The following is a 24,852-nucleotide window of genomic DNA, read 5'->3' on the forward strand; positions in this document are numbered from 1 at the left end:
TTCGGAACCAAATGAAAATTTTTTCAGATTTAAAAAAAAATACATGCTTTAATATGCTTTTTAAGGTAGGTCAAATGTATGAGTCCCTACAAAACCTAAGAATTTTACTCAATTGCTAAATACACTTCTAGTTTATAGTGAGATTAGTTGTTGCGGAATCAGTAAGATAAAGGGGGTTTCCTGCGCTTAATATTTCTGTGCAATTTCTATTAAATGTTCACAGGTATCGCATTTGCAAAAACATCTTCTTAAATTATTGAAGAAAATTTGAAAAATTACATTGTGTATCCTGATTGCTGTCACTCAAATATTTCTGCAACTTCCATTTATAACTTGCCTTTGGCTATACCTTTGGCTTTGTCCTATATTTTTGAAATAAAAACAGATTAAATAAAAGGTGTGACTGAACTTGATTGTCAAATTTGTTTTATCTGGTTTGAGTGACTATTTTGAATAAGCCTCACATGACAGGAAAATTCAGATATCAATACTATTCCACTCCTAAAAGCCTAATACTTTTCCTTACTCATCTTCTCCACATATTCAAATAGAAAGGTTTAGATGCAGACGTCTGAAAAGCAGCAATACATGCAAAAAAAAAAAAAACCAAACCGAAAAGGTGTCATTGCAACTGTTCATTGAATTCCAAAATAAAAGGAAGGTCTATGAAAAGGATTATACAATTTAAAAAAAAAAAAAAAAAATCACTGGTAAAGTGCCAGAGAGAACACAGTTATACTACAGGAGTTCCTTTAAACGAATGAATTCTCTGCTGCTTGCAAATATTCCAAAATGCAACTTTGAATTGTGTATATGCAGGTATTGTTCTCTGTGTAAATTCACAGGTAAATCTTAACAAAGAGATAAAATGAAGAAAGTGCAAAAAAATGTCTTCCAGAAATTAATGCAGCAGGAACAGAGTTATTTAAAAACAAGAATAATACTTGAGGTAAATGCTGCATTTGAGAGGACTGTACAAGGTGAGAAAATAAACCATACACAAAGAAAGATAAAAGAACACATACACACAAGAAACAGAAATGCTACATGAATATCTAAGTGCTGAAGAACCAATATACTACAAATAAAATATGGAGGGAATTAAGTGAATTCAACTGTACCCAAAAGATTTAAGATAAATATGATATTTTGCCAAAAAAATGGAGGGTTTTTTTCTGTTTTAAAACAGAATAAGTTGAAAATATCTAAAAAAGACAAACTGAAATACTTCACTTCCTTGATAAAAGCTCTGGAGGCTTTACTTCAAATGTGTTTTTTATAGAAATTGGTAATGAAGGGGGGGAAGGGTGAAACCACAAGACAAATGATAGAATTCAAGGCATGGAAAACCCACATGCACCTACGCACACACCAGAGCACAGCTATGCATCTTTAAATCTGAGAAAGACACCTACAAGGAACAAGTTGGTCCAAAGGACAGAGTAGAAAATAGCAATGAAGAACTATCATGCATAAAAAGGTTTCTGGAGCTGTTTTGCTTCCATACTTTATATGCAATCAAGAGGAAATACAATAAAATAATTTCAAGATTTACGTGGCACAAAATGTGAATGACCTTTGCTAGGAGAAAAAAGACAGGCAGATGGACAATTTCCTGCCTTTTACACAACGCTATGCCTCAAGTTCCACAATTTCCATGAACATTTTCAACCAAATTCGTTACTGAATGGGACCAGTTACAGTGTGGACTTTCCTATGTAATTTCCAGACTGTTCAAATAACTAGGAGATGGATCAAACATTTGGGAGCTCTGAAACTGTGGACTGTATGAACTAGATAGATTTCTTTGTAAAGGTTAAGTTAAATGTTTCTTTCCTCATAAAATGTCCACAGTGTTTCTGTACACAGTGGCTAGTTTATTCTGTGTTATCATGAAGTATCAGCATTGCCATTTCATAAGCAGCTGGCAATTTGAAGGAAAAAAGATTATCTAATCAAATCCTGGCAGTGGGAACTCACAAGAGAGGTGAAAGAACTAACGTGACTCTGAGCTAGGACTGGCTTTCTGTAAAGCAGTATTTAGAAAGACTCCATGGGTATCAGCTCTCCTTAGGTTTATGTATGTTAGTTGCTGACAGCATATAGGCATTCTGCAATATTGCACTTATTAGATTTTATTTGTTTCAGATGGCTTTTATTTGGGACTCAGTATTTCTAGAGCAAAGTCTGCTACAGGCTGGAATGAGCAGAGTCAAGCAGCTTATGGAGAAAGTTGTTGATGGCACATCTCACCAATTTATCTTCCAAACCAACTGGAATGGGAAGAGGCTAGAAAAAAAGGCCCTTTTCTTGGCATAAGAAGCATGTTAAAATGGACATCTTCCTTCTTTAACTGAACAATAACTTCAGAAAAGAAAACAGGGCCGTTGTTCGTGTTCCCTTGCTGTGTCATTTTGGATTAGGAGAAATAATTACTGTGATTTATATATATCAGTACAGCTATTTGCCTTTTCTACACTACCACACCACTGACTCAAGATCAGGTTGTGCTCCCAGATCATCTTTTACCTTGTTGCTGTCTCTCTATGCATTTTTTTCTCTTAACATACAGTTTGTACTTGTCTATATATATATTTACATTTATTCTTACTGAATTGCTATTGAATTCCAAACTGTTTTCTGTCCCCCCGCTACATATCCTATGCAAATTTAATAACTTTATAATTACTCATCAAGGCATGGGAGAAAATATAAAAACCTATCAACCTCAGGACAGATTTGAAGTAACTCTGCTTTAATTGTGAAATGCTGATAAATAGTTTACACACATCTTTCCAAGTAATTATATATCCACCTGAGGAAATTATCATCTGGTCTTGTATTTCTGAGTTCACCTGAATTTTATATGAAATGATGTGAGAAGCTTAGATGGATTCAATACAAAAAACATAATCTACTTCTCTCCTACTCACAAGACCTGTTATCTGGCAAAATAAGTTAGATTGATGGGATAAACTCTGGCTAAGTCCATACTTCCTGAGACTTTATCTTTTTGTCCTCTTTCTTATTACTAGCAGTTTAATTTTTGCTACAATTTCTCCTCAGGAGTCCAAAACCACTTTCTGTAAGTCTCAGATTATGGGTTTTTTTCCTCTTTTTAGACACAGATTTCATGCTTTTGCCTTTTGCAAAATCTTTCTTACCCTGTTCTTAGAAGTGATGATTAATATGTTGGATATTCTGCAGCCATTCCTACAAGGAAAAATTTCATCAGGGCAAGTGGATTTGCAAACCTATCTTTATGCTGTCCTTTCCCCACTGTAGTGGGTATTTTTAATTCTGTTTCACAGGTTTTAGCTCTGCTAACCATCTAAGCAGGCTTGACCTTTTAAATTTAGATTTAAACGTAAAAGTAAACACTTTTGCCTTCTTGGAGCATTTTAATGATACAGATGCCTCTCAATGAGAAGCTAAATAAAAGCTTCCTTGATCTTTCATGTTACTGTTTCTCTTCTTTATGGAAAGCATTCTGAATACTGCTTGGTAGACTTTATATTAAAAATATTTTATTTCACACCTTGCACTTTCTGACAGCCCCTGTGTGTCTTCTGTTTTTCTAGCTGTTAAAAATGATACAACATGCTTAAATTTTGCGTTAATTTCTTTCTTACTTTTCAAGTGATAAAAAGGTCATTTTTCAAGCAAGTTGGTCTCTCCTTACCCTTCCTAATCCTCCTTTACACTGAGATAATTTACCATTGGGACTTTATGATTTCTTTACTGGCTTATCAGCTCCCCTTTGCTGCCTAAAACTGATTTCTTATTAGTTAGAGAAGAATACTTATTTTTTACCTTTCACAAGTCATTGTTTTCCTCTTGCCTCTCTTGCAGAAGTATGTTTTGTTAGATTGATTTTTTGTTTGCTTTGTCTAGGGGACTTATTCTAAAAAAAATCTATCTCTAAAAGATTCAAACTTTTTTTATTTCAGGATTTGACCACTGGTCATCCATACAAAAGAATTTAAGTACTGTTTTTTTCTGAAGCATAATGAAAGGGAACATATTTGAATTACACTGATAACATCTTTGCAGTCACAAAACATTTGCAAATGTTATTAGGGCAATTTATTTCTGCCATGTGTCACCTCTTCAGCAGGAATACTCTGCATGGGTTAAATGTTTTTTAATGCAGTTTTGAATAGTTATATGTCACTCTTTGAAAATAAAGACTAAACCGTTCATTCTGTGTGGACTGAAATCATGCAAAACATCTTTTGCTAATAATTAATGTCACACCCCACTGGGACAAACACTATTTGCATGGCTTATAATAAAAACAATTCAAAAACACTAATGTGTTTCCCTGAACACTGAAAGCTTGTGATGCATTTTATGAAAACACCACTGGTGAGAACCCCAGCAGCATATAAAAGCTGTTATTGTATTGTACATTTATGGTACAGTTTATTTCCTCTTTGATTTATTTAACTCACCAATTACCAGTTGTTGTCACTCCTCTCATAGCAGGATATGGTGGGTTTCTAGCTCAGAGCAATCCTACAGTTTGGCAGCCACATTGTTTTCCATCTCCAAATCCAAAACATTTTCCCAAATAACTTTAGATAACTACTTTAGGTAACCAGAAAAAGCTTCCTGTCAGTGTAAAAGGATTTTAAAATATGATACTTGTGGATACTTGCAAACACAAAATTTGGTATAATCAGTATATATTCACAAAAAAATTCTGCAGTGACCAGGAACTCATGTAAAATATCATGGTCATGTGGCTAGGCCATTCTTTATACAGTTGATGTTTATACATCTTTGTGAAGCTTTCACCCACTTAACAGACCACTCACTCTGAACACACTTGCAGTTGCCCCCCTGCTCCTTTCACACCCGGCACTGCAACTCCTACACACAGCCCATGATACCACAGAACGATGAGGGTTGGGAGGAACGTTAGAGATCACCTAGTTCCAACCCCCCTGGCATGGGCAGGGATATCACCCACTAGTTCAGGTAACCATCCCAATTCCATGTTCATTTATACAAAGGTGCGGCAGGTAGTTTCCCACCATCCTGAATACATGCAGTCAAGGCACACATTCTCTCATCTATACTTTTTTCTTTTATGCCAGAGCCACCCATCAAAGGATGTAATAAGTTCTAGGTTTTCCTTATAGAATATGCATTTTCAGACTCTGCTTGGGATCTCTGGAGAACCCATCCCCCTTACTATCTGGTATTCTCCATCTCAATCTGCTTACTAGGGATCAAACAACCAACCAGAGGTGTGGTACCACCTCACATAAAGTCACAGCTCTCAGCAGAGGAGGCAAGTTACTGATTCTGTTGTCTCTTCCAGGCTGTTCCCACAAAATAGAGGAGCAATTTCCCACTCTTTGAGTCAAGAGAGGGAGTGAATATATTGGTGATTCAGTGAGAATTTTGAATAATCAGTAAGTTCCCACCATGTCTTCTCAGACCTCACCTTAAGGCTGGCTCCTCGTTGCCTTCACTTTCCTATTTACTGCTCCTGCATCTCCAGTGGAGGAGATTCCACTTGTGGATTTCAGTTTCAACCTCCTGGTGGTTTTTAAGATTTCAGCTTTCTGATTTAGGTCAAATGACACTGAAAGCCTATGCCAACAACAGGTATATTCAACTATTCAACTATTTTGTTTTTCCAGAATCATGCTGCTCAACTAGATTTTAACATAAGTATCCTTACCATAAAAACTAAAGAATTTAAAAATTCATGTTTAGGAGACCTACAAGAAGTTTCCTAAATAAAACAAGGGCATAAAATTTACATCAACTTTAGTCTGAAGAGGAAAGCAAGTGGAAAGCAAAGTCTTGTCGAGCTTTCTTTATATATGATAGTGTTGTAGAACGTGTCTCATACCTATTTTTCGTTTGCAGACTATATTGACTATACTGAATAACAAAGACTGGCTTTAGACTGGTAGTCTGAAAGTCGGTATTTTTTTGATATAACTGTTTCAGGTGTGCAAAAGAGACTTATAAATGTCATTATTTGATTTTACATGTGAGCATTTTCACTGGCATAAAAATGACAGAGATACATACAAAACTTATTACCGCTATTTGATATTTCTTAAAGGAAACAAGGCCCAGTTTTACCAGCCTATTTTACTGCTCATTTAATTTAGTCTGAACAAGTGTGGCACCAGTACCTTTAAGTCTTTACCTCTTCACTTATGTGTCAGTAGAATAGATTTGCTATCAAGGTAGTGATTGTCAGCCAATATAATGTGAGAGATTTTGTAAAAAAAAAAAGAGTGGCATGAATTATTTAATTTTTGAGAAATATAAGGATAAAATAGAGTTAACTGAGTCTTGGTTATCCACCCATGATTTTATGCCCTTAGTCAAGGCCTCTATGCAAAGATATATTATATTATCCTTATCAGAATTTTTACTTTTCTCCTCTCATGAGGGTTTTATGAGCACACACTGCATTCTGGTTTTCTATTATTTCTCACTGAATTACAGTTGGTCACTGTTCCCCAAATCTATGTCCTTGCTTTACATTCAGAATGTTATTACTGTGTAAGGGATGTGTTTTATTTAATTTGGTCATTATATTTTCATTTTATTTTATTTTCATAGTTTGCCCTTGACTTTGCAACATTTTCTTTACTCCCTTTGTTATACTTTAGTGACCTTAATACAATTGCTAAAGTTGAGATGCAACTTCTATTCTAAACTCACTTTCAGAAGCTTATAACTTTACTGAGATATTCTCTTTCAGGCTAAGTTTTTTTTATGCTTTGTTAGAAGGGGATTTTTGTTTGACGCTCCATAAGAATCATCTATTTGTTTTGAGTTATCCAACTTGAAAAGACACCAGTTTTGCAGCAATCAAGACAGTTTTCAGACACTTTTTTTTTGACTCTGATAATTGAAAATCAGCTTTGTTTCAGCACTTCAAAATCAGCTTTGATTGTGGAATGGTGGCTTTGCTATCTCTTTGAAATGGTTTTGAAATAATAAAATTTTGCATGTGACATCATTATTAAATACCTTACTGAAATACTAGCGGTGAGGGAATTGATGTCAGAATAACTCTGTTCTACTTAATTTTATTTTAAAAAGCTATTTTTTTTGTATGAGAAATACATTTAGCTATACTTAAAATATTTTTAATGGCAATTTCATCCCACTCTTCATGGAGCATAGCCTAAAGAGATCCATTTCAGTGTCCAGTCAATCCGGATTCTGTATAGTACAGAGAAGTGATGCAACATGTGCAATGAAAAATAAACATTTCTCTTGTACTGGTGAAATGAAAAGGAGTAGCTTTGCTTCATTCCAAAGACATACTCTTGTAACTGTAATGTGTGTGAAAAAGCTTTTCCTTAAAGATCCAGTGAGAAACTCTATATAACTGTAAACCCAAGAGAAGCACTGGGAAGCTTTACACAGCATCTTGTTTGTCATCACAAAAGAAATATTCTTCAGGAAAATGTCAGTGCATACTACCATCCCTATGGTATGCTTGTACTCTGCATTTTGTGCCATTCCTTTTTTTATCACAAAGACTTTCATAGTCTTGGTAAGCTATCATTTTATGCCCTCCAGATGAAAATGGTGTTGTAGTCTTGCAAAAATGAACCAAGAGTGTGCCTGACCAACAGAGACTTTATGTATTTGCGGAGTCAAAGTAAAGTTGAGAAAGACACTCTTTAGGCATTTCTTTGATCAGCTAATAAAGAAATATAAAATGCAAACATTTTTAACTGGAGATACTCCTTTTAGGTAAAAAAAGTGTCATTCTTTGTAAGCTCCAAACTGACACAAACTACTGTTTTTCATGTTTGTACTTACAAAGAATGGACTTAAACCCCAAAGCTCTATTAAATTTTTTTACTCTGACATCCAACAACATGAAGACTACAAGTGCCACAAAAGCAGTAGAAAGAAATGGTTTTTCGGGATCTGTGTGAGCCGCTCACTTTATGAATCTTGTGATTTACTTCTGACTTGGGCTACAAGCTAGAATTATTCCAGCCACATAATGAAGACAATTCTTCTTTAACATTCAGAACTTTTAATTTTTATCCTGGCTTAGCTAAAAATGCCAGTCAATAGATTCATTTTAATCTAAGGTCTTATTGTTCTGGTCCTAGCTCTTTACTCCATCATTGATTTTACTCCTGCTTTTTTACAATAACGTAATAATATAATCCAAAGTCCCTCAGGAGGCCTTCATATGAAACTTCATATGAAAGGCAATAAATAGGCTTATTTGATTCATATTTATTTTCCTTTTCATTTATAAGTGATTTCCTGCATTCAGCCCATATTTCTCTTTCCTGTTCAAATACAGAAATCTTTTAGAAGATTGCTCAAATAAGCCTCTTGCACAATTAGAATCCTCCCCTTGGCAGCTGCCATTCTCAAGCAGCACATCCTGTCCTGATTGCATTATTGTTCCCTCTCCAGTGACTCAGTGATAGATCTGTTTATTCACATCAAATCTTCCACTAACACCTATTTCCGATAATTTACAAATTAATTTGTATTTATCTTACTGATTATGAAACTGCAGTCAGTATATGAACTGTATAAGCAAAAAAGCTCAAGGACCTCTTGTAGTCTGGGACAGGCTGCTGCAACCAGGACTTTTTAATCTATTAGCCGAAGGAAGTACAGGTTGATTTAAAATGGCTACACTTTTCTATCACGTGCAAAGTGTTTCTTTCTATCAAGTAGGGGAGAATAATCTTATCCTGAATCTAAGTGAAATATGAAGCCAGAAGCCAGAGTTCTGTTTTTCATGCATGCAGAATTAACGGGCAATTCCTATAAACAGTTTATTTTTCCTTCTTTCTGATTTTTGCACTCCATGTCTTTTCTGATGGGCCACATGATAATACATTGTCTCCTGACTGTCAGACATATTTCTAGGCACTTCGTTGAAGAGGAGATGAGTAGCAAGAAAAAAGTAGTTGCAAGTTCTCTACAGTCATAAACTTCCATTATACTTAAGACTAGATAGAATTATGAGTTCATCTAACATAATCTCCTGAGCATCATAAGCCATTAAGTATCACCCAGATACTGCTATATGGAGCCCAATTACTTTAATTAGACAAGAGCACTGAAGTTGTTAAGAGACTAAACTCTGCTGTGCCACAGACATAGTCCAAAATAGACAAAGATGTCATCAAACCCTGTGGCTCTTCAAATAACAAGGAATTTGTAGGTGAGAAATGCCCTCCCAGATTCCTGGAGATGGTATTTAGCTCATCCACCAACTCTTGGATAGAATATCAAGTCTCTGACAATAAGCCCTGAGAGAAAATTTTGTCTTTCCTTCAAATTCAGGGATCAATTTATCCTGACCTGAGCATCAGAACATGATATACTCAATGGGTACTTGAAACCAGGAATCTCTCCAGAGAAGGTACCTTTTTTTCCTGAGGTCTTTTTCCACATCTGTGTGCTAAAATCAATTTAGGGTAAGCTGTAGATTATGCACATTTTTGCATTGCATCTATTGTAAAATGTTGTTCTCTTTCCACAGATGAAGAAAATGGAAGCCCAGGCATCTTTGGCTCTGCAATCTAAATACTGAACAAGTGACAAAGTCGAGTGTTTGGTATCTCTAATATGAAAACCCCTGTCAACCTTCCAGGGGATTGTTTGATCTAACAGTTTACAAGGACTACGAGTTAGCTGATAAATCCTAAAATCAACTACTGATGTGATTTTAAACCCACCCGCCATTTTATCTCAGCCCTCAATTTAAAATGGGTCTCAAATGCTTGCAACTTTAGCTCATTCCTATTTCAGACCAATTGGTTAAACCAGTACAATATATCTTCTGCAAGACAAATCCCAGTCTGAGCTGGTTTACACTCACAGACATCAGTTTCATTGTCTCTAATTCCTAGGTCTGTGTGTCCAGTTTTGATTAATCTTTACAAGGAAGAACTTGATTTTATCCTAGTTTTCTCTAATATAATTTCCCTGACCCAAATATAGTGTTATTTCTTATATCTATGGTATCTCTAGATTACAGAGAACATCATCTTCCATCCTCTTATTGGGTAACTACCTCTTTTCTCTGCTTCCTTGATCCTGTCTTAGAACACATATGACAGATTTTAAATGGCTTTAAATTTTACTAGGTAGGCCACAGAATAATAAGTCAAGAAAAAATAACTGAAGACACTGCATTTTTAATTTGCAATGTAAATGTACAAAGCCATTTTCCAGATGCCTGCATGAGGCAGAAGTGAGGTAAAAGCCATACACTACATAAATCAAGGGATACAGAATTTTATCACATGATATGAGTCATCCCATAATATTCTGGAAATCTAGCAGACAAAACTAATGAAGTTTCAGTTTTAGCTCACATAGCGTGGAAGAGGCTCACATATTTTCTAACAATATTTTTCTAGGTAGTACTTCTTGATTTGGGATGTAAAGGAAAAAGTAGTTATTCTTCTGCTATTAAACCAAGTCCAAGTAATTGATTTGTTTTCTGTATAAAAAGTATTTATTTTTCTTTTGCTAGTCCTAAGAACTACTGTGATCCGTATTATTAAAAATGGAAACATTCTCTAGATTGCTTTATCCACACGCTGCTAACAGCTGAGTTTCATACCAGTCACTAGATCAATGAATTGCCCTGCACTGCAAGATATGGGCAATGAAAATAATGTACCTTGGCAGCAATATATAGCTGGTTAACTGCACGGTGCAATTCTGGGGTAAACACTTTATTAAAACATTACTATTCTACTACATCTTAAAAAGCCCCATGCTTTTAAAGTTAATTTTAACCCATGTAAAACCAGTACCAGAAGAAAAGCCCACAAATCCAAAAGGAATTTTGGTCAGCCTGTCATATTTTAGCAATGAAACAACTTGCTCTGCCACTGAAGCATAATGTGTCAACAAGATGGAATTCCACTCTCTAAAGGCTAGAGTGCCCACTCAATAGAAGAAAGCAGTACATGATTACTGCTTAGAGCTTGTGGCGCAGTGCTAGCAACTCAGCATTTAGCAATAATAGAAAATGTCTGTCTCATTTTCATTCCCCTTGAAAACACTCCCTATACCATATTATGAAACACTCCTGCTGTGAGCTGGTTTCTTAATCACAGCAATATCTTCAGCTATTACCTTTTCCACGGTCACACCTTTCTGGTGAATTCTCTTAAAAGCAAAAATTCAATGACATACGGAACAAGGACAGATACCTGAAATGTAATAACAAGGAGTAACCCTTCAATTTTGCGATGGCTACTAGATAGCAGCAATCTTCTATTTCCATTTTAGTGTTTTGCAAATGACATAAAGGTCTCAAGGTGTTTTGTTTCCTGAATTATTCCTCTGTTTTTCAAAACCTTGGAGCCTCTATTTTCTGCTTCTGCTTCAACTTCCATTCCCATCTTAAAACTGAGAGAAAAATTCAGATCATTGTACACACAGCCCTTCTTCACCCATGACCTTTTATTCATCTGATTTTAAAATTGAAAAAATTTTTTCAGTCAAGTACCTTCAAAGTTTGTCTTGAATTACCACTACTCATCTTGACTATTTTTATATCTCAAATTATTTTAAATGTTGCCTATTTTCTCTTTATGTACAATGAAGATTCTCCTGGTACTACTAACAAAGAAACAAAGTACATGTCCTGAACCACAAATTCATACCAACATCTTTGTTTGAAAATAAAGTCTTTGAGGTTAGTCAGACTTTCAAAAATTTTGATCAGGCAATGTAGATGGAATAACATGATAAAACCAGACTTGAAAGGGAGAGAAATTGCAGAAAGAAAGTACAAGTTGATCATGACAATGCATTGCATTAAAACCTAACTTCACAATAAAAGACATAACTTCCAGATGTGGAAACTGTTTTTCACTTCAAAAACTCTTGTGCACTTTCACATACATGAAGCAGTATTTGCAAGCTGCTTCAGATTCCAGAGGAAGTATAGGTGCATTCACATAGCACTTCAACCAATATATAAAAGCCTAAATTAAACAACCCAGATCCAGAAGTTTAGAAGGACATACACAACTAACATTTGAATTATCAGAATTAAGTGGATAAGAACTCATTGCTTGGAATTTTTATAGTTCAGATTTGTCTCCTCAGGACAAAAGATCTTCCCCAATAGTTTGGGGTTTGCCTACATGTGTACTACTGGGCTTAACAAAGACATTACTGAAGATGACACGTGTCTGCTAGGACATGTATGAACACACGATGAATCATAAAAACCCCAACTTTGCAAATAACAGGAATATGTAGTGCACTTCTCATGTAACTATTTTAGAGTGTCCTCTATTCTATTAAGCTTTCTGAAAAGGCAGACAATTATTAATCCTACAAATATGGTGCAATTGCTTTTGACATATGCTTCCTTAGCCATGGAAGAAGAATGCAAGAAGAAATCAATGAGAAAAAATTGCTGGGTAGAGTGAAATTGCCTTAGGGATTTTGTTTTATGTAATACAACAGCCTAGGAATTCTATTTATAAGGAAGACGTGGTATTTATAGCTATTGATTTTTTTCAGGGACCTCTTGTAGTCTGCAGCCATAAAATTTCACCTGTCCTAGATGGGAACACATCTTTTGATGTTCTTCAATGCACTATGTTTACGGAACAGTACATACAGTGTAAAAGAGATGAAATACCCCCAAATTTTGTGTTCCCTTTGCAAGACTATAAAATTTACTTTATCATTGCACATTTAATACACTGCACTTGAGTACCCACTTGCAGATTGGAGTTTCACATTAGGGGATCTAAAAGAAGAACAACAAGAACGTCAATGATGACAGCTTATTCCTAAGACCATTTAAATTGTCACCCAGACCTTAGTATAGTTTAGAGTGGTCTCAGGACCTCCATGGACCTTCAAGAGTCAGGTCTCCTAGAAAGGGATTATCAGAGAACAGACAAACTCTGGAAATACATTCTTCTTTGGGCTTACATATGCTATGCTAGGAATGAAGAAACTCAAGGGGAAAAGAACAGCAGAGGCTCTGTCTCCACTATCCTGTATCTCCCATCTCACCCCATTTCAAGGGATAGGTCAACTGATAATGCATGCTGCAAAACATTGTTGCTGCACAACATACCGTTGTGGAGCAAAATCTGGGATGCAGTTACACATCAGTCAGTTATCATCCCACTGATACTGAAAGATACTGACAAGAAATGTTTTGCAAGGCAACTGAGCTGTCTGTGCAAAAATCAAGGCATACTTCTTAACAAATAAATAGTATAGTCCCTTTTGAAGATCCATTCTAACCTGGTTTTAACTCCAAACTTCTTTAATGTATAGTAAATAATATGCCAGTATAATACAAAACAAGACAAAAATGTTTTATTCATAAACCTTTTGTATGTCTTGTTTACCACAGCTTTTCCTGTACCTAGGCCAGCTGGTACAATATGTACTATCTACTACATTTTGTTGCTGTTTTCTAGTATTAAATATGTCAAGATTTTATAGATGAGCAACAGAAGTTAATAACATAGGTCTGATGCATAGTAATGAAGGTAGAATAACGTATAATGGTAAATTTTTGTAAATCAATTAATAGGTTTATGCCTAATAATAATAAAAAAAAGGAAGATTAGACTTCAGTGGAGTCAGTCAGTGGTACCACAACATGGCTCTAGGTAAGACCATCCATAATCATTAAAAAGATATCTGCATGCTACTATTCAGTCAAAATAAACATTTCATCTCGGGGGTTTTTTTTGCCGGAAAGCCTGAATAGACAGCAGTGCCTGACTACAGGGGTACATTTAGAGATGATTACATGTAATAGTCTTTCCTCATCTTTTTGGTACCATTCTGTACAGGCATTTACCAAACTGTTTCTAGGCCCTACATGTTGCTGTTTCCAAATTTCCTGAGACAAAGCAAAATCCATCTTTTAACTATCCCAAAGGCCCTTTTAGCAAATTATAAGCACTCTCCTGGAGATTCTCGTTTACCTTTGATACCAATGGCAGTTCCTCTGCAAAAAGAAATTACAGTTTCTCATTCCACATAACAGAGTAAGAAACTGAGGAAACCAAAATGTCTGCATCCCAGCCTGGCTTGATCACCTGTTAATTTTTCATTATTCCTTCAGTTTTGGTCATAGTCCTTACATATTTGGGACTGCCTCCCATACTTATCTCTCTGAATATTGGAATATTTATTTTGCCTCAGTCCTTGGTGGCCAGCTTATTCTCTTTTTGGTTCTTTTAGCCTCTACTTTTCTAAAATGGTTGTTGAAACCCCTTCTCATTCACTGTCTCGACTTTCTCTTGACTGCCTGTCCTTCCTCTCTCCCCTAGTCATCTCATCAGCTAATCAAAATCCTCAGCTACTTGAGGGTTGTTAGCTACCCTATCATGCCAATTCAGACCCGAGAAATCAATTTGTTCTGTTCAAAAGGCAACTGTTTCTCTGCAAGGGTTTTTGTGTGAATAACAGACCACTGATGATGGATATAACTTCTGCTGTTACCAATATGAACTTTAACCAAAGACAGAGGTTCAAATATCCCAAAAGAGACTCTACATAACCAAAGTACAGCTTGAAGAATGACGCAGACATTCATAAAGAATCTCCAGATTCACACTACTTTCCTTATTTCTTTGCCTACCAGCTTCAGCAAGGAATGTATTTCTAATCTAAGCTGTACAGGTTAAGTACTGCAAAACATCTTTTGCAGCCTTTATTTGGATGGATGATAGGGACATTCTTCATCTTGGGCCTTTCTTTGAGCTTGTTAATCATGCATACACTCATGGGGAAATGCTGAACTCTGAAATAGATCTTCCTGGATTCCATAAAAACTAGTGGAAGGCCTTCACACTACAAAAGGTGAGGTTTTGACTGGGAAAAACCACATCATAGCTTAAGAATAGAAAACACTGAAAATGACTACATAAAATAGAGTAAAAATAAATAGCTTTTCTAACTGTCTTGCTGTCCTTGCAGGTGGATCTTTACCTTCAACCAACTTTATCACCAGCATCTGATTTCAGTGCTAGGATCCTCAACACAGAAAGTCTGTGACAAATCTTCCCTGAGGTTATAATTTTTTAGGGTGCAAAGAAAGATTCAAAGGCATATATTTTCACTCTGTTCCATTATAGATTCTGAGGAAGGGCCTTAATGTTACCAAAATTTGGCTTACAGACCAGCCTCCTGCTTCTCAATTCAGCCTCAGTGAATTGTACCCTGTAATGTTCAAGACATCACATAATTCAAAACAAAGGGTGAGCTTACACTCAAGGCTGCAGATCTGATCACTACCAAGCACAGCTTGGAGTCCTTAGAAGGAAACACAGCAGTTTGCTAAACCAGGCAATATATCAAGCCTTTATGCTACGTACACTTTATCTACAGGGCATTTTCAGATTCAGAATGATGATGAATGAAGCTGCAAAAATACAGTATGATTTTCACCACGTCAAGGCAGAGAGCTGAATAAAAATTATTTGTGATTTTATCTTTTTTAACCAATGCCTAATAGTTAATCCAGAGGCATTCCCTTTTGTTTATGCAGTTGTGTTTCTTATTACTTTCACAGATTCTGCTTTGTTTTACAGCCCCATGTCTGCTCAGTGAATTCGGGTAGTACTCTATTTTACATGCACCACTGCATGGATGGATAGGAAGTCTTACCAAGGTCGACAGATGCTAACCTACTCACAGAAAACGAGTTACTGTGACTTCCTAGTTCAGCAAACTATTATTCTTCCATGGTATCCGTTTGGGCAACATCAAAACTACAATAAAAAGTGCATTTTCCACAAGAAAGACAGCAGAAAGAGCATCATAGTATTTTACAAATATAGATATTTTATCTTTCATAGTGTTCATGGAATTCCGCCACAATTCTAACCATGGAAAGAGTCACATAGTGCAAACACCAGTTAGTCACTCTGACTGAACATTTAATAGGTTCTTTTATTTATAGATTTGTCTCTATGTATATCTATTTTCCGCAAAGCTTTATTCTTGTAAAGCACTTGCTTTTTCTACTGCCAAAACTGTCGATAGTCCATATGATCTGATCTCTTAGCAAAAACATTTTCAAGTTTCATCTGATTTTGATTTCCATAAATCCACCATTAATTGTTCATTCCCCTTCCTTAAAAGCAATTTTTATGAGTAAACAAAAATATTTCTATATTTCTTTTCATCATGTATTTTAACACGCACAAGCAATGTCATTACAGTGTCATGAACAGGCTATTCTATCTCTCCTTTTTCTATAAAAAAAATTTAATAAGATAATGAATGGTTTGCTCAAGACCCTGTTCATTTTAGCTGAGTGCTAGGAGAAGAAAGAGTGCATTTGGACTTTCATTTGCACAGTTCAATTTCCTACTGTAACTGCTCAGCAACTTCTTAAACCAAATAGAGCACAGAATTATGGAATGGATACATTCTACATGATGAAGTCATCATTCCTAAGCCATTGTGCTATATTTAAATTGTTTATTGAGCTACATTATCCCACTCTGGTATGAAGAGCAATTCAGGGTCACTGATGGAAAAGGTAAAAAAGCCAACCACATTTTCCCCCTTTGTCTCAGCATTCGTTGTCCAGTATCAGTTATTTCCCACACCACTAGAAGGAAAACATAGGTTCTTACCCCACAGCCTAGTCCATTGCCTGGTTCACACACGATTCTCCTCAGCCCTGGCTCAGGAAGCAGACCTGCTCCACAGCCGGGGGTTGGACAGAGCACTCCTCCCATCTGCAGCACACATTCCTCGGCCCCATAGCGCTGGTAACGGTTGTACTACAACACAACAGACTGGTGTTAAACTCCTAGCAGCATGCAAAAACACCCCCCAAAACTTTGAGCTTGACTCTATCCCACATGCAGACAATTGTCATAATGTCTCACATATTAAGTTCAGGTTATTTGTCAAAAGTCTAAAACTTTGCAGTACTACTAAATGGGGTGTCACTCTGCTCCAACTCACATCATATGCATCATTTTCTGGCTCACAGCCATTTTCACCACCAGAAGATTGTGTGGATATTAAAATCAAGAAAACAGCAGACTTTTTCTGTAAGTAACACCAAGTAGACTTATATTACTATTAAAAATTATTGTAAATGTCATAAAAATAGTCCAACAGATAAATGATAAAAGCTGTATACAGATTGAAAAGAACATACAAAATCCCCCCTTCGGGGATCTATGTCTAAAGTACAGTGTAATGTTTTGACCTTAAGGGCTGTAAAAATTTGCCTAGGCAACTTTATTTTAAAAGTAAGCCATCATTAAACTGATCAGCAGAATGATTCTCTTATATACATTCATTTCAATGCTAGGTATATTTTTTCCCTGGGTCTCCCACGAAATTTTCTTAAGTTTTTTCACTTTTCATTTAATTCCATCCTGATAGCCTAAAAGGTCATGGAAATGCCTTAATTTTAATGATGGAGACACTGACACACAGCATTAAGTAACATGCTCAGTGTATGCTCACTGACAGAAATGCCTGCTCAAAAATGACTGATGTCACTGCAATAACTTTCCCATGTCTAATTTACCCTGCTTTCAGCCAAAGATAAGCTGAGCTAGTACAAATCATGCTGTGTACATGTAAATCACATCCACTCTAGGGTTCTGTGTTGGTGCAGTTCCACACCAGTGGCTATATAACCGCTGTAAACCAGGCTTCAGATTCGCCTATAAATCTGGTCTATTGTGGAGGGAAATAAATGAAAGCATTTGGTCCTAACAGCCCCAAAGAAAACAGGCAAATCCAAAAGGCCAAAGAGGAAGGGAGTAGGTATGAATTTTCTCTGTGAGCAGACTTTATGGTGTGCTAAAGAAACAAAAGAAGAACTTTATGTTACAGGACTCACAACAGTATTTAGTTCTTCGTAAGATTTTATCCCATAATGGCTCATGAAAATACTGTTCCCTTTTTTGGGAGGATAACAAAGAAAAAATTCTTTCTCAAATCCACACTCCCCTCCAAAGAAATCTTTTGAGGAAAATAGAATCTTTAGGACCAAGACCTCTTACATGCAGCATACAAAAAAAAAAAATAAATTACAAAGAAAGCTCTACTACATATCTTCTGGGTACATTTCAGAAGATTCTTCTGCAAATGCTGTCACAACATGTCTTGTTAAACCAGCTTCTTAAAATAATAATAGAGCTCTTAAAAGACTTTAACATATAGACATAAAAGTTTGCATCACAGAAAAAAAAATCAACCCAAACTTAAAGTATCCACCTTTGTTAATTAACAAAAAATCCAAACAACCTCTCAAAAGAAAAACAAAAGGAGAAAAAGACTTCAAAATATCATTCAGTGTATGAATGTCAGCCATAATTTCCGACTTAAGAATCTGGTATTTGGAAAAATCGTATTTTGAGGAATGTGCAAGACATGTCTGCAAAGTCTCCTTGAATGCAGGGGCTCAAGAAGTCAGCTGGTGTTTTCCTGCATTATTCTCACGCTCAAACCCAGAGTAACGGCATAAATATTTAATGTTGGATGCTCTCAATTTTCAGCAAAGTTTGCAGTCCTTTCACTAAATACATGTTGAGTACTCCAAGTCCTTCTGCTGGCTTTTATAGAAATATAGGTAGCCATTGTCCCAAAACTCTAGTAGCCTAATTTTTCTTCAGGGCACAGACTGGATCTGAAGGTGAGGATGATGATTGTCTTACCCTGTTAAGAGGGAACTTTGTGCTGGATGTGGGATTGTTAATAGCTTCTGATTATGAAGGCAAACACCAGTGACACTGTAGCTGAGATTCTGTCAGCATTTACATTAAAAATTCTCAGTAGAAAAAAAAGAATATACTTTCCAGCCATTACCTTAGCCTGAAATGGCATGGAGAGATTCCTCTCATTTCCTCTCCTTTATTTTTTTTTTTAATTTATCTTGTTAGGGAAAGATACAGAATGTAAATGTCCAGTTTACCTACTGGCAAGGTGGACAGCAATATGGCTTCTGTCCAACAAATTTGACATTTTATACAGGTTCAGCACAGCAGTCATGCCAAATCAGTATGGCACCCTCACCAGTGATTTTCACACTATAACAGCCAAAAAACTGATCCAGAAAAGATCCTGCTAAATGCATTTGCATATCTTGATATCTAGTTACCAGCCTGTTTTCTACCTTCAAAGACCAGATACATTTATGTCATTTTCCAGTTTCTTTTTCCTTGTAACCTGCTCATTTAAAGCCCAGCAACCAACTGAAACACACAGGAGCAGAACATATGCATGTTTGCTGCCATAACACAATCTACACAACATATGTGGATTTATATTCTTTATTCGGTGGCCTGAAAAAAAAAGACTCACTTTACATTAAGGGTGCATTTATAAAAAAACTTTTAAAGGACCAAAACACTTATCATGAATTATTAATTAATTATTTGCATATAGTGACAGATCATATCTATTAGAGACATTTTTTCTGGTATACCACAGCCATACACATCACACTGGACTGACGTAATCAAAATGCATTAAGCAAGTCAAATTTAAAGAGCCTTTAAATGTCTTTGGAGCCCATGATGTGTTTTTGTTTTTGATCACATATCTGGATGAGATATTTAAGGATATTACAGCACACAACACCCACTGGTTTACTTTGCCTCTTAACTGGAGATCTAAAGTAGAATTCATTTAATTTACTTTGCATTTCCACAGTGATGATGTCTATAGTTGCACTGCTTGCGTAGACTTCCTTTATAATTAACAGGAGAGACAGAATGCAATTCATCTTTACACCTTTAAATTTGTACATCAGCATACGAACTGAGTGCTGAAGTGCCCTGATTTTTAACAATAACGAGACATCAGACAACTTCCTAGATAACAGCACCTGAATCAGGTGACTGTCACAATAGCTGCCTCCAATAATTTTGATCCTAACTCACCTGGCCTAAGCTATTTTTAAAACCAAGGTTTAGGTATCTAAATAGCTTAGACTGTGAACCACTTGCAGAATTTTAGCTCATTGAAAGTTAAACATCTCGCCTAAACAGGGTTCCAAGTGCATGAGAAGAGGCAAGATCTCAAGAAGGGAATTTATCCTGACTTACATACGATGTCTAAGATAGGCAAGATCAAGCACCCTACAGAAGTGCTATAGTTGAAGCTGAGAAAACTAACCTAGACTAGATATCTAATATGTAAAGAGCTGTCATTAAATGAATCTAGCTCTTCTGTCCATTCAAAATATTTCACAGTATCTATTACTCAATTTTTATCAGTGTGCCTCCTATTTAGAGATGCACTCATCATGTGTAAAGTTGTTCTGCATGCTACAGGGAGGAAAGTATCTCCAATTAGTTTTAGGAAAAACCTCTCACAAAGTATAATATATGGGAAACTTGATGGAACTGGCATTCATGGCACCTGATTTCATTCCTGGCAGCAGCACAGCCTTCCTGCGGCTTTCACGTAAGTCATTTAATCTATGCTTCTCATCAGCTCCCCGTTTGTAAAGAGGAAGAATGATACTTGCTGATTTCAATGTAATGTTAAGAGGCAAAAGCCATTAATAATCATGAGGACGTCAAATACTATGGTAATGAGTGGCATAAAATTACACAGAAATCATCAGCCATCTACTGCTGCTAGAAAGCAGCTTTCAAGCAAAGCATGTCAGGCAGTTATGGGCTACTGTAATAAGGTCCTCAGAAATACAGGTAGGTAAATATTTGCTGGATTCTCCACAGAACCATATATTTCAATGCCTATTTGGAAAAAAAAAAACCCTAAACCTTCAAAAATACAATTTATTCTAAATCATTGGTGCTAAGACAGCTAAAGGTATATGAACAAGGTAGTTGTAAAACATTCTGTTTGCTCTCTGAGAACTGCATCCCTTTGTGAACTTTCCTCTCAATTTGTAAATTGTCCCAGTCAGCCCAAATCTATACGTTTCAGGGAATAAAATTTGGAGTGGAAAAAGCTCTACTCATAAGCTCTATTTACAAAATTTTGACCATATAATGAACTTCTTTTGTGCAATCTTTGCTTGTAAGACTTGCCAGGGCCTTTAGATTATAAATTACAGTATGACACAGACATGGAGGCTGGATAGTTGAAACCATTTATTCCTTGCTCTCTACTTTCCAGGTTGGGATGGTTTCTCTTGAGTGTTAGAACAGTACTGGGTTTTCAACCAGAGGAAATTCAATCATTTGATGCTGTAAATCAAGAGTAATATAAATGAAATCACCAGGCTGACACAGGAATAACAGGTTAACTATAGATTGCAGTCTTTTCAGTTACATTGAGATTCAGATACCAAAATAAAACTGAAATGCACCTGGATGCACAAAACTCCTGCAAAACACGCTTCATGAACACAGTGATTCCTGGCCATGTAAATTAATTTTAAAATTATGATTTAATATCATAGAATTATAGAATGGTTTGGGTTCAAAGGAATCTTAAAAGGTCATTTATTCCAATCCCTCTGCCACAGCACATATGCCTTGAGCTGTTTTAATTTTGCTTTTATACTTTGGGTATTGTTTTATTTATTTAGCTTTATTTATTTATTTTCCCACACCTAAAAGCATCTGCTCAGTAGCAGTCTTGCAGAGAACTTTGGACGGAAGTATAACAGTAGATGTAAAGCCCAAATCTCTGAAATGTAATTCAATTACTTGTTTCTTTAACGCATGTAAGAGTCTCAGAGGAAAGCAAATCTACTTTCTGGAGTCAGATTGTTTTTACTGCTCCTATAAATCAAATAACCATCTGTGTGTTTCAAAATTAGATTGTGGAGGCTATTAGTCCATAATGTAGACTAAGCACTTTATTTATATGTATTATGCACATACAAAAACTCAAAGAATTAGTTCCATAATGTAATTAGGCAACTAACAGTACAAAACCAGTAATACTCCTTACACTACTAAAAATACTTAAAAATGTGTCATCTAAAATAAAGATAAAAAAGTGATGGACTGACATGGCTCTCCATTGAGAACCCTTAATTTATTTCTCCTAAGATTTTGGGCTCTTCTGCTAGCCAGTGGTCAGATTGGAAGAGCAAGTTCAGAGCATCAGCTCCTTCTTGCTACCACCGGAGCACGCATGGAGACAAAAAAGCCACCTCTAGAGGGCTGGAATTTGCCTGACTGGAGAGTCATGGAAAATTGGGTAAGGCAGTTGTCTGAAGAAAATATTTAGGAAAGAAACTTCTAACTGGACCAGTGCATCACCATTCACAGACAAAATTAAACTGGAGTAGAGATGGAGAAAAAATAAGAGAGACTGCAGTTAGAGGAATGATATGAAAGCAAGCACAAGGTGAAGAATATGAAAATAGAAAATAGAGAACAGAGGACACTAGAGCAGCTTGTATTGGAAGTCAAACTGAATACATGAGGGACAACATGAAGCAATGAAGAAAGGGAACTGAGCACAATGTATGGGTTAGCACTGTATTTACAAACTATGGGAAGTTTGTGATCTCCCACCAGGTACTTGAGGGATCAGTCTGAATAGACTGAATGCTAAAGATAAATATTGGTTTCTTCCCACCCTTGTCGACATATGCACATTCCTCTTCTCACTACAAGTAACAACCATCAAGGCTGTAATTGATTCAAGGAAATCTGTTCAGCTGATGCTGTTGCAAATTGTGGAACTGAGTTTCAGTGTAGGGGATACCGGCTCCCAGTTCTCAGGTCACAAGAGTGAACCCATGTATATTCCTTGAAAGCAGAACAAAGCTGTGCAAGGGAAGGTAGAAGACCTAACTTCCACATGCACCTGAGATCCTGAACACTGCAGTTCAAATCTTCCCTCTGAATTAAATAAAATCTGGGTGGAAGAGAAATTTGAATTCTATAAAAAATGACATTATTTTTGGTTTTTATGGAAGAAAAAAATCCTTTAAATTAGTTTTGACTAAGTACCTTCTCCTTTCTTTTTCTTCATTCTTTATTTAGTTGAACTAAAAATAAATTACTTTTCCTTTCCCATTGTATGGACAATAAGTTAAAAAAGTGTAAGAAAGTAGAGATATCCTGCTTAAGACAAGAACTTAAAGGCTAAAGTTATGATACTCGGTAAGAGACAAAGCTGAGGAATTCACACAAATCCCAGCTACCTATGAGTGAGGGAAGAAGGTGGTTTGGAGACATTCCAGGCAGGTACAGTATAGGAAGGAAAGAGAGGCATATCACTAGTCATATGAAGTTGGAAGACTATAAAATTTATTGTGAAGTTCTAGCTATTAAAAAAAAAAGTGGTGTAAAGAGGATCTAGACTTGAATGCAGTAGCTCAGAGAGTGGGTGATGGGATGGTGATGACAAATCCAAAAGGTGAGCCAAATGAGATGGAGAGAAAACAGATGTTAGACAGAAAAATGGCAGAAACTGAGAGATGTGTGTAGGTATCACTTATATTGAGTAGTAGCTGAAGCCAGGGGACTGGGTGGGAAGCAGCAGAGGTGTAAGAAAGTACACTTGTAAAGATTAAGGTTTTAGAATACTAACAAAATAGCTTTGGCTTAATTATTAGGACTTGGAGAAATAATCCAATGAAAAATTTATTCTGTTCTTGAACTGATTTGAATTACTGAGATGTAGCGTGTATTTTTTCCAAGTGTAGTTATCAAAAAATCTTAACCCACAAATACTTCAGAAGCACTTTGCTGATCATATTTGACAGTTTCCTGCACTAAACTCAGCTGATTAATTAGAATTGTCATATGACATTACTTTTGCCTGAATGGATAAATATATATCAATTACTTTAAGACTAGCTTTATATGAATATTCAGTAGCACGCATTTGAGAAAAAAAGTTCCTCTAGCAAGTATTGCAATTAAAAAAAAAAATCAGCCTTGACATACGCACACATTGTATACAAAATCCTTCCAAACCTCAATTAATGTTAAATGATCTCTAACCATGCTGTGTTAATTTCATACTTGATTTCTGTATCTCCTAAAGTTAAAGCTCACTGAGAAAACTAGCGCAAGCCCACACCACCTTTGAAGAGCATGGGAACGTGCATCTAGAGATTTTCAAAATAGGGTATTCTAGGGTATTCCTCTGCATAAGTTTTCCCTAATTGACAAGGAAATGTGGGAATCCCCCCCAGACCAAAAAATCAAAAAGCAAAACCCCCACAAAACAAACAAACACCCCCTCCCCCCCTCCAAACTGCCCCCATTCAAGCTTGCTCACATTCCAGGGATATAAATGCTTACAACATTTCTAAAAAAAAGTGAGCAGTGATATGATATTTCACTAGCAGCTGATAGGAGAGATCTGTTAAAATTGATCATTCTCCTGTCAAAATATCAAGGAACTGGCCAATACATCCTGCAAAGTTGTCAGAGCAGATGATGTAACAGAGAAGCGCAGCTATACATTACTTAGCAGCTTCCTTTTCTGTCACTAGCAAGTCATCTGCTTCATCTGTGCTGTGACCTGTTGGGGGCACTCAGGTATAGCAGCAGATTGCTTGCTCTTGCGTTATTTGTTTTCCCTTCCAGCCTTCAGATGTAGCTGCTATTTTATTCATGAATCACAATATTCCATTTAAACAATTAAACAAGATTTTTTTTTTTTATCACTTTGGGGACAAGAGGGAAGTTTCTCATAGAGTCATTAGGGAGACTCCATAACAGTTCACTGCAAGTCATCTTGCTAGGCTGGTATATTGTGTTTATGTTTGAATTAGAGTGTTTTCTCTGCTGTCTTTGGCATTGGCTTGTAGAATTACCTGCCTTCCACTGTATTTGAACAGAGCCCATACTTGGTGCATTTTTAGCATATTTTTGTAAGCAGCTTGTACTATCACCACTTGTAGAAACATTTACTTGTAGAGACAGCCAGGCTGACAGG

At 36.2% G+C, this 24,852-nt stretch overlaps 1 protein-coding gene across 8 annotated transcripts in view; it reads right to left on the reverse strand.

Annotated features, from left to right (window-relative positions):
* The window catches only part of PRKN (parkin RBR E3 ubiquitin protein ligase), a 706,034-nt gene that overhangs the window by 95,447 nt on the left and 585,735 nt on the right, over positions 1-24,852 (reverse strand). For all 8 annotated transcript variants that reach the window (XR_011149828.1, XR_011149830.1, XR_011149829.1 and 5 more), the window contains one exon: positions 16,632-16,781. Coding sequence is in view for 5 of the 8 variants with exons in the window: in XM_069010098.1 (XP_068866199.1) it covers positions 16,632-16,781 (150 nt within the window). In the remaining 3 variants the exon portion in view is untranslated. The remainder of the gene's footprint in view (positions 1-16,631; positions 16,782-24,852) is intronic.

This window comes from Aphelocoma coerulescens, chromosome 3, assembly GCF_041296385.1.
Source record: "Aphelocoma coerulescens isolate FSJ_1873_10779 chromosome 3, UR_Acoe_1.0, whole genome shotgun sequence".
NCBI classification, from domain to species: Eukaryota; Metazoa; Chordata; class Aves; order Passeriformes; family Corvidae; genus Aphelocoma; species Aphelocoma coerulescens.